The sequence below is a fragment of the Aethalodelphis obliquidens genome, unplaced genomic scaffold (genome assembly GCF_003676395.1).
Source record: "Aethalodelphis obliquidens isolate GAN/ISIS:26980383/991018 unplaced genomic scaffold, ASM367639v1 scaffold4, whole genome shotgun sequence".
Lineage (NCBI taxonomy): Eukaryota > Metazoa > Chordata > Mammalia > Artiodactyla > Delphinidae > Aethalodelphis > Aethalodelphis obliquidens.
In genome coordinates this window covers 226,146-243,851 of record NW_020837948.1, presented here as the reverse complement: position 1 = coordinate 243,851, position 17,706 = coordinate 226,146, and the positions used below count along the sequence as shown (strand labels likewise).

The window sequence follows — 17,706 nt, the reverse complement described above, 5'->3', positions numbered from 1 at the left end:
CTCCAGCGCGGTGGGGAGCTGGTCTTACTCGCAGCAGAGGCGGCAGAAGGTGTGCTCTGGGGAGGGGCCGCCCAAAGCAGATCTCATGGCCTTCAGCCCCAGTGTACCTGACTCTGGGGACAGAGAGGATCAGCAGCCAGCAACTGAGGATTCTCTTTCAAAGGTTAGTGTATAAATATCCTTTATTTACTCTGAAGTCTCATATTCTTTAATTTTAAAAAATTTATTTATTTATTTTTGGCTGCATTTGGTCTTCGTTTCTGCACGCGGGTTTTCTCTAGTTGCGGCTATCGGGGTCTACTCTTCGTTGCGGTGCGTGAGCTTCTCATTGCGGTGCCTTCTTGTTGCGGAGCCCGGGCTCTAGGCACGCGGGCTTCAGTAGTTGTGGCACACGGGCTCAGTAGTTGTCGCAACTGGGCTGTAGAGCGCAGGCTCAGTAGTTGTGGCAACCGGGCTTACCTGCTCCGTGGCATGTGGGATCTTCCGGGACCAAGGCTCCAACCCGTGTTTGCCGCACTGGCAGGCGGATTCTTAACCACTGAGCCACCAGGGAAGTCCCTCATATTCTTTAATTCTATCAATTTCTTCTTAATTAAAAAAATTCTCAGAACCAAATTTCTCTGAATTAAATGTTTACTTCTTACATACCTTTTTAAACTAAAATCTTTTAGAATTACAGGACACTAAGGCAATACATGTTGTTTTGTTTTTATTCTTAATTATTCAATGCATATTATAACTAGTGTTATAAATTTTGTGGTTACTATCTTCACCTACTTGTTTTCAGTTGTAATCAGCTTTTAGAGAGCATTTTCTTGTTATTTGCTCATAATACACTGAAAAGTGCACAGAATGAATATTATAGCTCTATCAGCTACTTGGAAGTGAAAACTTCTATTACCTCCACTCCAGAAGCCACTAAAATGCACCTCCCAAATATCTTTCCCCTCTTTCTCTCCCAAATGTAGCCACAGTTTTAACTTTATAAATGATTTTGACCTGTTTCCTAAATTTTATCTGAATGGAATTGCACAAAATGTGTTATGTGTGTGCATGTGTTTGTGTGTTCTTCATATTTATCATTCACCATTGTATGGAATAATCCATATTGCCATATGTACTTGGAGTTCATTTAATTTATTATGTTCTCTGGTACTTTGTTTTATGAATAGGGTGTGAGTTATTTGCTCCACTCTTGAGAATTTTACATTATTTCTCTTTATGTCTATTTCACATATTTCTGCCATCAATATATTTGTAACATTTTCAATGTCCGTGTACACACTTTTCTCTATTATTTAGCTACGATCGAGATTAGTGGAACATAACCTATGTACGTATCTTCTTCTTTAATTGATAATGTCAATCAGTTTCACCAAATGCTTTTACCTGTTCACACTCATGCTAGCACTGTATGAATTCCTATTCTTCTTCATCTCCACAACTTGGCATTGTTAGTTTATTTATATTGTTGCCATTTTGCTGGATGTGTTTATGTTTCTTGATTTGTAATTGAGGTTGAACACCTTTTGGTGTTATTATTATTGGCCATTTTTAGATCCTATTTTGTGCAGTAGCTGTTCAAGTCTCCTACCTATTTTTCCTATGCTGTTGTATTCGTCTACTGATTTTTGAAATTTTTCATATACTGTATATAACCCCTTTCTTGATTTTGCACTCTTCTACACTGTGCCTTCTCTTTTCGTTCTTTTGTCCTTTGGTGAATAGAAATTTTTTATTTTAGTTAAGTTCAGCTTATCATTCTTTTCTTCTTGATCCTGTTCTATGAAGATAATTTCTTGTGGTGTCTTTTGTTTAATTGGTCACATTACATATACAATCCATTTTGAATTTTTTGTCTTTGTTGGGACATAGGGGTCAAGATTAATTTTCCCCAAGGATATTCAACTGAAGCAAGACCACTTGAAAAAGATGAGTTCCACATGTTTTATAAAACACTTTTCTGTTATATAACCATGGTCTTTTTGTTGTTATTGTTGTAATCTATTTGACTTTTTTTTCATTAATGTCATGTTGCCTCTTTCATTTCCACTTAAATTTGTATGTAAATTCCATAAAAACAACTCGGTGAGGTTTTGATTTGGACTGCATCGTATCTACTGAGAAACGTGAAACTAGTTGACATCTTTACAATAATGTCATTCGGTTCATGAGCATGCTCTATGTATCTAAATAACCTGTAATGGTTCTTAATATTTTATAATTTTCTGTGTAGAGGTCCTATATATACATCTTTCATTAGATTTACTCTTAGATAATTGTCATTTGTGATCATTATAAATATCAACTTTAAGCTAAAAATCTTTTCTCTGTTTACTAATGATACATATGAAAATATTTTGTACTTTTCTATTGATGTGTTATTCAGCTAACTTGCTAAGATAATTTATTAATTCTAATAATTTGTCTATAGGTGCTTTGTATTTTTTGATATAGACAATCATTCTATCAGAAAATATTGAGAGTTGTATTTTTTCCTTTCCAATCCTTATATCTTTTATATCTTTAGTATGCTTTATGGGATTGGGTAGGACCACTAGTACTCTGTTAAACCGAACTGGCAATAGTGGACATTCTTGTCTATTTATGAACTCTAAATGAAAGGTTTCAATAATTTATTATTAATTATGTTTGCTGTAGGTTTTTTAAAATTATTAAATATTCCCCCTCTTTTTTGTCTTCATTTGGATTAGTATATTATAATTATTTCATTTTCTCCTGAATTATCTTTTTAGTTATACATTCTTTTACTAATTTCTTTATTGATTTTCTGGATACTATAACAAGCATCATTGACTTGTTTAGTATAGATTAAACTAATACTTTTGCCACTTACAGACAATGCTAGGACCTTGAATAATAACTCCATTTACTTGCTCTCAATTTTTCTTTTAATATTATGCCTTTCAATTATACATATACTCTAGGAACAGATTACATTATTATTGTTGTTTTATACAGTTACTTTTTTAAAAAATTAATTAATTAATTAATTTTTGGCTGTGTTGGGTCATCGTTGCTGCAGGCAGGCTTTCTCTAGTTGCGGCCAGCAGGGGCTACACTTCGTTATGTTGCGCGGGCTTTTCATTGCGGTGGCTTCTCTTGTGGAGTGCAGGCTCTATGTGCCCGGGCTTCAGTAGTTGTGACTCATGGGCTTAGTTGCTCCGCGGCATGTGGGATCTTCCCGGACCAGGTCTTGAACCCGTGTCCCCTGTATTGGCAGGTGGATTCTTAACAACTGTGCCATCAGGGAAGTCCCTAAAGTCACTTCTTCTTGTTTCTTTCTGGGATATCTTTCCTTATGAATAAATTCTTTAATATTTCTTTTAGTGGTGGTAAAGAAATATTTAATCTATGGAATATGAGAAATATGCTTATTTTGCCAACACTTTTGAAGAATAGTTTTGCTGAATATTAAGTTCTGTGTTGTAAGTTATTTTTCCCTCCAGTGCTTTCAGATGACATTGCATAGTATTTTGAGAAGATGGCTGTCAAGTTTATTGTTCAGGTAGTGCAATCTTTTTTTTCCCCCTCTAGCTGCTTTGTAAAATTTTTCTTTGTTTTTGATTTTCAATGGCTTTATTATATGCTCAATTTTAGTTTTCTTTGGTTTTATCTTGTTTGCAGTTTTTTTTTCTAAATTTATTTATTTAATTTTGGCTGTGTTGGGTCTTCATTTCTGCGTGAGGGCTTTCTCCAGTTGCGGCAAGCGGGGGCCACTCCTCATCGCGGTGCGCGGGCCTCTCACTATCGTAGCCTCTCTTGTTGCGGAGCACAGGCTCCAGACACACAGGCTCAGTAGTTGTGGCTCACGGGCCCAGTTGCTCCGTGGCATGTGGGATCCTCCCAGACCAGGGCTCGAACCCGTGTCCCCTGCATTGGCAGGCAGACTCTCAACCACAGCGCCACCAGGGAAGCCCTCGTTTGCAGTTTTTAAAGCTTCTTGAATATGTGGCTTGATGTCTTTCATCAGTATAGGAAAATTCCAGCAATCTGTCTTCGAATATTGCTTCTGCCTCATGCTTTTCTCTCTTTCTCTTCTGTAACTCAAAGAATATGTGTGTTAAATCCTTTCACCTTAAAGTAATTATACCACAATAAAGATGTTAAAAAATATTTTCACCATATCTCTTATATCTACTATGCCCTCTCTATTTTTTAAACATCACTTTTGGTCTCTATTATATGCTGTATATTTTATTCTGACCAATCTTATACTTCAGCAAAATTCTCTTCTTATTATTAAATCATCAACTGAATCTAAACTTCAATTATGACTTTTTTTAGCTTTAGGATTGTAATTTCCATTTAAAAATAGATTACAATTTTCTGGTGAAATTATTTATTATGTATTTATTTCAATACCTTAATCACAGTTTATTTGTGATCCGTCATATCATTGTAATAATTGGATCATCTGTGTGTCTTTTTATTCATTTTTTTCTCATGATTCTCTTTCTTCATAAGCCTGATAATTTTGTATTGAGTTCTGGGTATTGTACATAAGAAGCTGTAGTTGTTCTAGATGTAATTATATTCCTCTAGAAATGGATAAAGAATTTATAAATATCTGACAGATATGAGTTTAGAACATTTATGGAAAAGTTTGAATTGAGATAAATATTTTATCCCTTTTTCTTTTTTGTCTACTACAATGATGTCTGTCATTACAAATCTTCTGAACATTTTATTTTTCTCTTTCCTACTGACACCCAAGTTCTATTTTGTACTCTCATACAAAGTAAATTTAGTGGAATAAAGATTCTGTACTTTATTTTAAACCCCTTTTCCTTCCTCTACTCCCCTTTCCTTGGTACATAAGAACCAAGCTTATTGAATTTATTACTCTTTAGTTACCCTCCTTTCTTCTTTCTTACCCTAGATACTTGCTAATGGTATAAGAATCTTGCATCTCACCAAGTTTCCACTCACTTGACCTAGGATTTTTTTTTCGGTGGGGGGGGGATTTTTTTAAATTCAAACAGAAAGTCACTAAAATTATAATCATCCTCATCAGTTCACTCAGTCCCATGTAATTAATTCTTTTTCATCTTGATCTTTTACTAGCACTTTTATGAATTCATCAGTTTTCCATTAGAGTTCTGAAAATGCTTATTCATTCAGTTCAGCAGCACAGTCAGTTACCAGAAACCTGTACTTGTCAGAGTCTTTTCCATGAATTCCTTGAAGGTGAAACCCTTTTATAGGAACATTTTTGCGAAATCATCAGAGTACACCCAGAACTGTCTGTAAAAGACAAAAAACTTAACAATAACCATGGTTAAAGATTTGATGAAAGTTCATAATAATGCAATCAACAAGGAAATTTAGTTATTTCTGAGATATACATTTTAAAGTAATAACTAGAATTATGACTTATAACATTATACCAGAACATACAAGCTTTTTAGAAATTTCATGTAATGTCTGAAACATTTATATTAACATATTTCCATACAAATAACCCAAAGAAAGTTTAGTATTAGTTGTTTTTTTGTTTGTTTGTTTTTTATACTGCAGATTCTTATTAGTCATCAGTTTTATACACATCAGTGTATACATGTCAACCCCAATTGGCTAATTCAGCACACCAACATCCCCACCCCACTGTGGCTTCCCCCCTCAGTGTCCATATGTTTGCTCTCTACATCTGTGTCTCAACTTCTGCCCTGCAAACCGGTTCATCTGTACCATTTTTCTAGGTTCTACATACATGCGTTAATATACGATATTAGTTTTTCTTTTTCTGACTTACTTCACTATGTATGACAGTCTCTAGATCCATCCACGTCTCAACAAATGACCCAATTTCGTTCCTTCTTTATGGCTGAGTAATATTCCATTGTATATATGTACCACAATTCCTTTATCCATTCGTCTGTTGATGGGCATTTAAGTTGCTTCCATGACCTGCCTATTGTAAATAGTGCTGCAATGAACGTTGGGGTGCATGCGTCTTTTTGAATTATGGTTTTCTCTGAGTATATGCCCAGTAGTGGGATTGCTGGATCATATGGTAATTCTATTTTTAGTTTTTTAAGGAACCTCCATACTGTTCTCCATAGTGGCTGTATCAATTTACATTCCCACCAATAGTGCAAGAGGGTTCCCTTTTCTCCACACCCTCTCCAGCATTTGTTGTTTGTAGATTTTCTGATGATGCCCATTCTAACTGGTGTGAAGTGATACCTCATTGTAGTTTCGATTTGTATTTCTCTAATAATTAGTGATGTTGAGCAGCTTTTCATGTGCTTCTCGGCCATCTGTATGTCTTCTTTGGAGAAATGTCTACTTAGGTCTTCTGCCCATTTTTGTATTGGGTTGTTTGTTTCTTTAATATTGAGCTGCATGAGCTGTTTATATATTTTGGAGATTAATCTTTTGTCCATTGATTCGTTTGTGAATAGTTTCTCCCATTCTGAGGGTTGTCTTTTCATCTTGTTTATGATTTCCTTTGCTGTGCAAAAGCTTTGACGTTTCATTAGGTCCCATTTGTTTATTTTTGGTTTTATTTCCATTACTCTAGGAGGTGGATCAAAAAATATCTTGCTGTGATTTATGTCAAAGAATGTTCTTCCTATGTTTTCCTCTAAGAGTTTTATAGTGTCCGGTCTTACATTTAGGTCTCAAATCCATTTTGAGTTTATTTTTGTGTATTGTGTTAGAGAGTGTTCTAATTTCATTCTTTTACATGTAGCTGTTCAGTTTTCCCAGCACCATTTATTGAAGAAACTGTCTTTTCTCCATTGTATATCTTTGCCTCCTTTGCCATAGATTAATTGACCACAGATGGGTGGGTTTATCTCTGGGCTTTCTATCTTGTTCCATTGATCTATGTTTCTGTTTTTGTGCCAGTACCATATTGTCTTGATTACCGTAGCTTTGTAGTATAGTCTGAAGTCAGGGAGCCTGATTCCTCCAGCTCCGTTTTTTCCCTCAAGACTGCTTTGGCTATTCGGGGTCTTTTGTGTCCCCATACAAATTTTAAGATGATTTGTTCTAGTTCCGTAAAAAATGCCACTGGTAATTTGATAGGGATTGCATTGAATCTGTAGATTGCTTTGGGTAGTATAGTCATTTTCACAATATTGATTCTTCCAATCCAAGAACATGGTATATCTCTCCATCTGTTGGTATCATCTTTAATTTCTTTCATCAGTGTCTTATAGTTTTCTGCATACAGGTCTTTTGTTTCCATAGATAGGTTTATTCCTAGGTATTTTATTCCTTTTGTTGCAGGAGTAAATGGGGGTGTTTCCATAATTTCTCTTTCAGATTTTTCATCATTAGTGTATAGGAATGCAAGAGATTTCTGTGCATTAATTTTGTATCTTGACCTAGGATTTTAAAACTGGATATGACCTAAGAGATTGTCATTCCTCTCAATTTAATGATGACTAAACTGTGGCCTGGAGACAAAAATTTGCTTGAGGCCACATAAATATTAATGTGAATGCATAGAATAGAACGAAAAGTACTTGAATTTAGCTCCATTGTCAGTTTCCGTTATTAAATGAGCTCATCTGGGAATAATGAAGACAATAGGATTGTGAGTAAAAGCTATGCTTAATTTAACTTACTTATTCCCTCAGAGGTACTTTAAAATTACTCTCCGATTTTCTCAGAATGACTATATAATATAAACATTTTAGCACAATATTTTGTAGGGAGTTTGAACGATTATAAAAGTAATGTAAAGATATGTACCATATGCATACAGTGTGTGGTTGTAGGATAAATTATTTTCCACATATAATTAATTTTTTGTCAAATTTGATGCAAGTGCATAAACTGTTTATAATCTTTAAAAGATTGCTTCAACTTCACCTGTTATATCTCAACAGTGTGGTAGACCTATATAATTTTCTACACATAGCAGAGAAATATATATTATTAAAATTTTATTCTGGAGTTTTTTAGGAAATGAAAGATATCTAGACTCCAATGCAAAATTAAAATTTCTCATGTACTATCTTCCTGAATGATTTCCAGTAAATTAAGCAGAGGCACCTCGAAATACTATCTGTTCTCCTTAATCGAAATTCATTGTCAGGAAAGGAGTCTTAGTTCTGCAGTGGGCCTTATATATAACTGAAAAACTTCTAGAAACTATACAGTAATAAAGTAATCTATAATATTCTATTGAAAGAGTGGTTTGGAAAAAGATTTAAACAATCTTCTCTACCTATGGAGTCCTCTATGGAATTACAACTAGAGAGTCTATACTTGTTGAAAAAGTAACCTCCAAAAAAAGAATTGAGCCATGAAAGAAAAATGCAGGTGATAATTTTAAAACACTATATAATCTAACAGATTTGAGGAGAGCTCAAATATCAAGAGTCTGGTTTTCTTCTGTACATATTTACATGATAAAAATTACAAACAAAAAAGCATATGATACTATTGATGGCATTTTCTTCATTGAATATATTTTTTAAAGTTTTAAATATTTACTGAAAATATTCTGTAAATTACTATGCATGTATTGTTAATACTACACCATCAGTTGGATTTTAAGCACTTAATATTTACTTTTCTCAAAAGTAAATTTATTTATCGTGGTTTTGTAGGTTCACATCAATCATGGTTCCATAATAGAAGGTGAATCAACATTAACTGATGTTATTTTCAACTCACATATTATCATTTTCTTTTTTATCATTGTATATTAAAATATTTTAAAATTATCATTATCAGTAACTGTTAGGTGAGTTGTCTTAAAAACTGATTACTGTTTAACTTCTTTAGTGTTTGGATGTTCTGAATGCCAAGGGGAAAGTCATGATAATAATGATAGTAAAAATCTTTCAAAAACTAAAGAGAATGATAAACATACTATTAAAGATTATATCAGAAACAAATTTAGTAACATTACCTTATGTCTTTAAATTACTGTTTTGAATACTGAGAAGCAAATTAATTTCAATTGACTTTGTATTTTCTATTAATCATTTCTTTTCAATCTAAACTTCCCCCGCCATCCCACCCCCATGCTGCCCGGCTTGTGGGATCTTAGTTCTGCAACCAGGGATTGAACCCAGGGCCACAGCAGTGAAAGTGCCAAGTCCTAACCACTGGACTGTCAGGGAAGTCCCAAAGCTAGTTTATATAGTACCATTTTTCCATATTTGTTTTATACATTGACGTAAAAATAATACTTGCAGTCATACCTATGACTTATACCAAAATTAAAGAAATGTATTTGAGGTTTATGCTTTACATGTAAAGCATTAAGTAATAGAATTATTGATCTTCTGGCCCCTATTTTATTCACAGGCAAGGAAGATTTTGTAACATTTAAGGAATTCTAGGGAGTATATACATAAGTGGAATATTAAATTTTTTTAAAAATTTAAAATTTTTGGCTGCGTTGGGTCTTCATTGCTGTACGCGGGCTTTCTCTAGTTGCGGCGAGCAGGGGCTGCTCTTCGTTGCGGTGCGTGGGCTTCTCATTGCGGTGGCCTCTCTTGTTGAAGAGCATGGGCTCTAGGCGCGCGGGCTTCAGTATTTGTTGCACACGGGCTCAGTAGTTGTGGCTCGCAGGCTCTAGAGCGCAGGCTCATTAATTGTGGTGCACGGGCTTAGTTGCTCCGCAGCATGTGGGATCTTCCTGGACCAGGGCTCGAACCCGTGTCTCCTGCATTGGCAGGCGGATTCTTAACCACTGCGCCACCAGGGAAGCCCCTAAATATTTTTTAAGTGGAAAAATTGGTCCATTTTATATTGGCCATATTTTTTAAGTGTAGTCCAAGTCCATACAGCAAATAAACTGGATAATTAAAAAGAGATGAAATTAGCACAGAGTTAACCTGGTAAATAATGTGATTTCTTTCCATGTTTTAATTTCTACTGGAACTCAAAAATTTTATGGAGTAGTGTATCTCACAAACATTAGGATTTTGATTTCTTTCATGAAAAATATATGTGCATTCACAATTGATCTCAGTTATGATTTATCAGTAATAGCAACTTGAAGAAATGCCTGTCTAGATGCATCTAATTTGCAAATACTGCCATTTCCACATTACAGTTTTTGAGTTAACATTAAAAGTAAGTAGGTAATATAGAGAAAAATGAAAGAAATGGATTTTCAGTAATTTGAAAATCAGACTTCGAAATGGATCTCAGACAAGAATGCTATTCAAATAGTTTTAGTTACTTTGAAAATAATATCAACAAAAGCCAATATTAAATACTGCAAATAGGAATATAAACTTGTTTTATGAGTAATGTAAAGACTAGTATACAAGCATCGCATCAAAATAGTAGAGAAAAAGTCAATAATTTTAGTAAGTAATATTTAAATATGGAAAGAAATGAAAAATCTAAAACTCTTAAAGTCAGGGATTATAAACCCTAAATAGAATAGACCAATACAAATCATTCTAGTAAAGATTGGGTGTCACAATTTCAGTAGTATTGATTTTGCAATATTTTAATTAAAGTTGATATATTTTATTAAAATTTTAGTGATATATTTGATTAGAGTAGGGAAAATAATACATAAGAGTCATTGAAATTGGGAAATATTTAACGAATGTAAGGTAAATAAAGCAGAACAAAGTAAAATACTCCCCTTTCATCCACATGATGGCTCTGGACACCGCAAGTTTTTTTGCTTTGTTTGTTTTTAGCAACAAAGGAATACAGAGAGCTTATTTTCCTTAGAAAGGAAAAAAGCCACTCCATTTTTTTTCACACTGCTGCTGAAGCTCAAAAGGTGAGCAAATACAAAATTATATCAAATTGGGAGTTAAGTTTCCAAAAGCTATATGGTAGTGCAATAGACATTTGAATATTGCAACGAATTTGCGATGGTATATTCCCAGAGAAGAGGTGCGGGATCCCGGCGCCTGCTGCTCTCGCTTCTGCTCCTCGCAGCCTGGGAGGCGGGCAGTGGCCAGGTGCACTAGTCGGTCCCTGAGGAGGCCAAACAAGGCACCTTCGTGGGCCACATCGCCCAGGACTTGGGGCTGGAGCTGGCGGAGCTGGTGCCGCGTCTGTTCCCGGTGGCATCCAAAGGCCGTAGGGACCTTCTGGAGGTAAATCTGCAGAATGGTATTTTGTTTGTGAATTCTCAGATCGATCGGGAAGAGCTGTGCGGGCGGAGCGCGGAGTGCAGCATCCACCTGGTGGTGATCGTGGACCGGCCGCTGCAGGTGTTCCATGTGGAGGTGGAGGTGAAGGACATTAATGACAACCCCCCAAGGTTCTTGCGACAAAAACAAACATTATTTTAGAGTCAAGAATAGCGGATTCGGGCTTCCCTGGTGGCGCAGTGGTTGAGAGTCCGCCTGCCGATGCAGGGGACACGGGTTCGTGCCCTGGTCCAGGAAGATACCACATGCCGCGGAGCGGCTGGGCCCGTGAGCCATGGCCGCTGAGCCTGCGCGTCCGGAGCCTGTGCTCCGCAACGGGAGAGGCCACAACAGTGAGAGGCCTGCGTACCGGAAAAATAAATAAATAAATAAAATGAATAGCGGATTCTAGGTTTCCGCTAGAGGGCGCATCTGATATGGATATCGGAAGAAACGCAGAACTGAGATACAAGTTACAAGCTAATGAATATTTTTACTTGGATGTTAAAACAAATGAAGAGGAAACAAACTTTTTAGAGCTAATTTTGAAGAAACCAGTAGGTAGGGAAGAAACGCAAGAACATCGTTTATTGCTGATTGCAATTGATGGAAGAAAACCTGAACTAACAGGTACAGTTCAGTCATTGATCAATGTATTGGATGCGAATGATGATGCCTCGGAATTTGATAAATCAATTTATAATGTCAGAATACTGGAAAATGCACCGAACGGGATATTAGTTATTAAACTGAATGCCTCAGATGCAGGTGAGGGCATTAATAAGGAAATAGTGTACCTCTTTAGTAATCTTGTTCTTGACAACGTAACATCTAAATTTGTGATCAATCTAATAGTGGGGAAATAACAGTTCAGGGAAAGAAAACTGGATTATGAAGACTGTAATTTATATGAAATTAATATTGATGCCGTTGATAAAAGTCTATTCCCATTAACTGACACTGCAAAGTAATAGTGAAAATCCTGGATGAGAATGATAATAGCCCAGAGATGGTCATAACCTCCTTATCTCTGCCTGTGCAAGAGGACGCCCCACTGGGCACTGTCATCGCCCTGATCAGTCTGTCAGACCACGACTCCGGTGCCGATGGGCAGGTGACTTGCACCCTGATGCCTCATGTCCCCTTCAAGCTGGTGTGCACCTTCAAGAATTACTATTCATTGGTTCTACATAGCGCCTTGGATCGCGAGAGTATGGCGAACTATGAGGTGGTGGTGACCGCGAGGGACGGGGGCTCGCCTTCCCTGTCGGCCACAGCCAGCGTGTCCGTGGAGGTGGCCGACGTGAACGACAACGCGCCCGCGTTCGCGCAGCCCGAGTACACAGTGTTAGTGAAGGACAACCCGCCCGGCTGCCACATCTTCACGGTGTCTGCGCGGGACGCGGACGCGCAGGAGAACGCGCTGGTGTCCTACTCGCTGGTGGAACGGAGGGTGGGCAAGCGAGCGCTGTCGAGCTACGTGTCGGTGCACGCGGAGAGCGGCAAGGTGTACGCGCTGCAGCCGCTGGACCACGAGGAGCTGGAGCTGCTGCAGTTCCAGGTGAGCGCGCGCGACGCGGGCGTGCCGCCTCTGGGCAGCAACGTGACGCTGCAGGTGTTCGTGCTGGACGAGAACGACAACGCGCCCGCGCTGCTGCTATCCGGGCCGAGCGGCGGGGCGGGCGCGCTGAGCCAGCTGGTGGCGCGGTCGGTGGGCGTGGGCCACGTGGTGGCGAAGGTGCGCGCGGTGGACGCGGACTCGGGCTACAACGCGTGGCTGTCGTACGAGCTGCAGCCGGCGGTGGGTGGCGCGCGCAGCCCGTTCCGCGTGGGGCTGTACACGGGCGAGATCAGCACGACGCGCGCCCTGGACGAGGCGGACGCGTCGCGCCAGCGCCTGCTGGTGCTGGTGAAGGACCACGGCGAGCCGGCGCTGACGGCCACGGCCACCGTGCTGCTGTCGCTGGAGGACAGCGGCCAGGCGCCCAAGGCCTCTTCGCGGGCGTCGACGGGCGCCGCTGGCGCGGAGGCCGCTCTGGTGGATGTGAACGTGTACCTGATCATCGCCATCTGTGCGGTGTCCAGCCTGTTGGTGCTCACGCTGCTGCTGTACACGGCGCTGCGGTGCTCGGCGCCGCCCAGCGAGGGCGCGTGCGGGCCCGGGAAGCCCACGCTGGTGTGCTCCAGCGCGGTGGGGAGCTGGTCTTACTCGCAGCAGAGGCACAGAGGGTGTGCTCTGGGGAAGGGCCGCCCAAGGAAGATCTCATGGCCTTCAGCCCCAGCCTGCCTCAGGGTCCCATTTCTACGGACACCGTGAGTCTCAAAACTCTTACAGCAATTTTTCGTCATGTCTTTAACATGAAATATTTAATATTATCCTCTATCTTCTCTTTTTATTTTAAATTATGGCTTTATAAGTAATTGTATCCTTTTAGATATAAATTCTCTTGGTACTAATTCATTTACTTATAGTTACGCTTAAAATTTATTTTGTTTGAGAAAATTGTTTTGCACTATAGTGTTTATTTCAGTAACAATCCCCTTTTTATAAGGTTTTAAAAGTTTGAGTTAATGGACTAGTTTTCTGTGGACCGTAGAAAGTATTTGCAGACTGAAATTTTTAGTTGAACGTTTCAATTTTCAAATATTAGTGTTGTAGTAAGATACTTGTAAGATACATACTTGGCATTATTATTTATTGTCAAAGCCCCATGTTGTAACTACATAGAAATATTTAACATCATCGTGTCAATTTGCCTTTTTTGTTCTCCATATACTGTCCATTATTTGAGTATTTTTATTACACATATTGAATTAAGTTTTTCAGTAATATTTGTGCATTGAATGACTCTTTCAAGTCTGTTTAAATGGTTGGCCTTGGCATACTAATGGTGAATTTGATATTTATAATTAAAACTTTTTAGCTCTAGTGACTTCATTTTATTCATTTTTGAATACAAAATACATTTACATGATTTTAAATGTTTTAAAATGTTTCCATTCTACCTCCAATATCAAACCACTTAATATACCTGCTGAATATTTCAAACTTTCCAATTTCTTGGCTATTCTTCTAGAGAATTTTTCATATACTAATAAACTCCCGTCTCCCATTTTAAGACATAATATTTGTGTTGATTTTCCTTCCCCCTTCATTTAATATAATTTGTCTATCATGACATATTACTTAAGGAGTTTTTTCATTCTTTTTTCCAGCCCATGTTGTCCCATTTTGCAGATATGTCATAATTCCCCACCTCTAACATCAACATTTAGTGGAACAATGATTAGTTTTTCTCTATCTTACTTTTTCTTTTCCAATACACAAATTATTATATTGGCGAGAAATAATCATGAATTCTCACAGTTGGGAAAACCTTAACATTTTTGAGTTAGAAAACATTTGTATTTATTGTTGCCTTTTGTTTTTAGATTTTAAAAAACTGTACTATGATATAACCACCCCCCTGAGTTTGTTGTTTACGAATACCATTTTTACAACAAAGCCATACATTTTATCTACTATAGGCAAGAGTGCTCTCCATCTCAAATACAGAGAACTGTTTTCCTACACTTCTTTAAAAAACAATATGGGTTTAGCCAGGAATAAATATTCCACATTTCATATGACAAAATGTCAATTCCCCTTTTTATTGCTTTCCTATTTCTTGCATTGTCACATGTATTTAATTTTATAAGTACACTTGTATCATACTATTTAAACATTTCTAATACCTCATTACTTTGGGGGAGTCCTATAAATGGAGAGGGCATTCTCACCACTGTGTAAATTCGTAGGTAACAGTTGTCAGCTTTTTAAAAATCAAGTTAAATAAATCAAGTTAATTTAGTTCTGAAATATAAACTTTTTATTTATAACTGAGAATTTTCTTTGCTGGGTGAGGAAGATGTTCACGGATTGACTAAACTTTTTTCTCACACAATCTTCTCCCTTGACTAGATGAACTGTTTGAGTAAATAAATAAACAAAAATATAAGATGTTTCTTATAAGGAGACCAGTATTTTCCTTTTCCAATGAAAAGGAAATTGCATATATGATTTCAGTAACATTGTATAATTTTCTACTTGGAGCCAATAAATAGAATTATTGCAACTGTTCCAGTTAATTGGACTATATTACCAACCTTCTGGAAATTGCTAGGAACTTCAATGGAAAGACAGATTTGATACTTTAATTAACTAATTTAAAAGTTGATATTCAAAGAGATTCTTCACTTAGGGCAGCAATTTATGAAATACCTTAACCGCTGTAGAAAACCTTCAACTAACAAGACTGTAGGCCAATATATCTTTTTTTTTTTTTCCCAGTACGCAGGCCTCTCACCGTTGTGGCCTCTCCCGCTGCGGAGCACAGGCTCCGGACAGGCAGGCCCAGCGGCCGTGGCTCACGGGCCCAGCCTTTCCGCCTGGGATCTTCCTGGACCGGGGCACGAACCCGTGTCCCCTGCAGCGGCAGGTGGACTCTCAACCACTGCACTACCAGGGAAGCCCCCAATATATCTTTTGTCAAGGCCTTTCTTCCTGTAAGCAAAGGAACCTTTTATTTGGGGGCTTATTATTGGTTGTCAAATGAACTCTTTGTTTACTCAAAATAAGTGTAATAGAAAGCGATAAGGACTACTACTTATCAGGATAGATCTAGATTAGTTATTTTAAGATGTTGTCATGTAAGTTATGTAAAATGTTCTCATATTGGGGGGTACTTTGTATTACAGTTGTCTGTGAGGATTTTACAAGTATATCAGAATTGTGCAGAAGGGTGAGTGTTGGCAAGTGTCCGTGTGAAAATTCTTTTTAATAACTTTCATTGTCTCCTTTTGAGAAAGAGTTTAATTACCTACAGTTGATGACATTAAGGATGAATTCATGGTAAGATGATATTTTGGCATGACTTTGATATGAGTGGAGCACTTTTACAGGTAAAGATGGAGGTAATTTTTAAAAAATTGAACAAAGGTTGTATTGCGGAAGAAGGAAAGCAAGTGATCTATGTTGTCTGCAAAATAGAATATTGGAGAGTAGTTGAAAATAACACTGGAAATGTTGGCTTGTGATCATATCTCAGGTCACATAGAAGTGATTCTAACATCTTGGGATTTATTTGTTTAGTGCAATCCAATAAAAGCTGTACCCATGAAGATAAATATGGTGGTATGTGAAAAGACAGATGGACAGATGGACTATAGGCCAACTTTGAATAGGGCAGGTAAGGGAGATGGAGTAATAAAAAATTGATATAGGTGACATGTAGAATGTTCATGCCATTAAATAAAAGGTGAATTTAAGGGTTTGAATTTGGGGGGTATTAATGATTTATCTTCATAATCTTTAAATTGTAATCAAATTATTTTCTAGGAGTCATCAGCATGTATGGCTAAAAATGACAATTATAACCATTGAAAAGGGGGAGGAAGATGTGAGTTTGGGAATACCTTCAATAGAAGTCTTGTCTGAAATGTTGGAAGGGGATGAGAACACAAATAAAAGCATATAAGAGGTTGAGGTAGAAAGAAAAGGATAAGGTCATTTAGGAGCAGCGGAAGGATCAGAGCAGCAAAGCACAATAGGTAGAAATTCCACAAGATGGAGAAGTATAAGTAGAAATTCCACAAGAAGGAAAATATTTTGAGGGGGAGGACTAATATAAGCTGCAGAGAAATTAAGAAATGTTGTAAAGAATATGTGCTAAAATTTTCAGCCTCCATTATTAAATTAAAAAACATTATTAGGAGTAGTTGATGTTCACTCAACAAAGAAAGAATGGACTTTGATAATCTATAAGGTTTTTAAAATTTGTGTAAAACTTGCTAATTTAAAATTACACTCTTTTCTCAAAATATAATAGTATATTCTGTGACAGAAATACATGCACATGTTTCTTCTCTATGCAAATATGTAGGATAGTTTGCACTTCTAATTGCCAAGCCTGGTTCATATCACACTTAAGCTTTCTAAAATGGCTGATACAGTTTTTCCTTTATTGGGAGGAAAGTTGTTTCACTATGAGTATTTTGAACCCTTACCCTACTCTAAACTAATAAAAGAAAACAGACGAGATAAACTGACCCTTCAAATTACAAACATGAGGAGATTTACTATTAAAATAAGGCAAAACATATATATGTAATATAAATATCTATATCTTTAATTTCAAGAACTATAGCGTAGCTTCGTTGTGAAGTCATTACTTACCCTTTCGAGCCGCATGATGTCGCTGTCTACCGTGAAGTTACACTAGCTGTTATTCAAGTCCATTGCTCCCGTTACTGCATCCTTCCACGAGTGTTGAATGATGGCAGGCGCAGAAGAACTGAATTAACAGACTCGGGATCATACAATATTTCATCTTAATGCCTAGACAAGATTTCCTGATGGAACTAAACCAGCAAGTATTTGAAATGCTTATTACACCTGAAGGCCGACTGAGATCCCGGTGTTTGCTTCTCTCGCTTCTGCTCCTTGCAGCCTGGGAGGAGGGGAGCGGCCAGGTCCGCTACTCCGTCCCAGAGGAGGCCAAACACGGCACCTTCGTGGGCCTCATCGCCCAGGACCTGGGGCTGGAGCTGACGGAGCTGGTGCCGCGCC

The 17,706-nt window shown here is 37.7% G+C and overlaps 2 protein-coding genes across 2 annotated transcripts in view; both read left to right on the top strand.

Annotated features, from left to right (window-relative positions):
• The window catches only part of LOC113617622 (protocadherin alpha-2-like), a 21,477-nt gene extending 16,520 nt beyond the window's left edge, over positions 1 to 4,957 (top strand). The window contains 1 exon segment of the mRNA XM_027101232.1: positions 4,904 to 4,957. Coding sequence (XP_026957033.1) covers positions 4,904 to 4,957 — 54 coding nt within the window.
• Positions 4,958 to 10,835: 5,878 nt separating this feature from the next.
• Positions 10,836 to 13,975, top strand: LOC113613998 (protocadherin alpha-5-like). Its single transcript, XM_027095230.1, is given in 5 exon segments — positions 10,836 to 11,232; positions 11,235 to 11,291; positions 11,502 to 12,053; positions 12,056 to 13,321; positions 13,324 to 13,975. Coding segments are annotated over 5 exon segments (2,469 nt in total). The 3' UTR covers positions 13,521 to 13,975.
• The last annotated feature ends 3,731 nt before the right edge of the window (positions 13,976 to 17,706 follow it).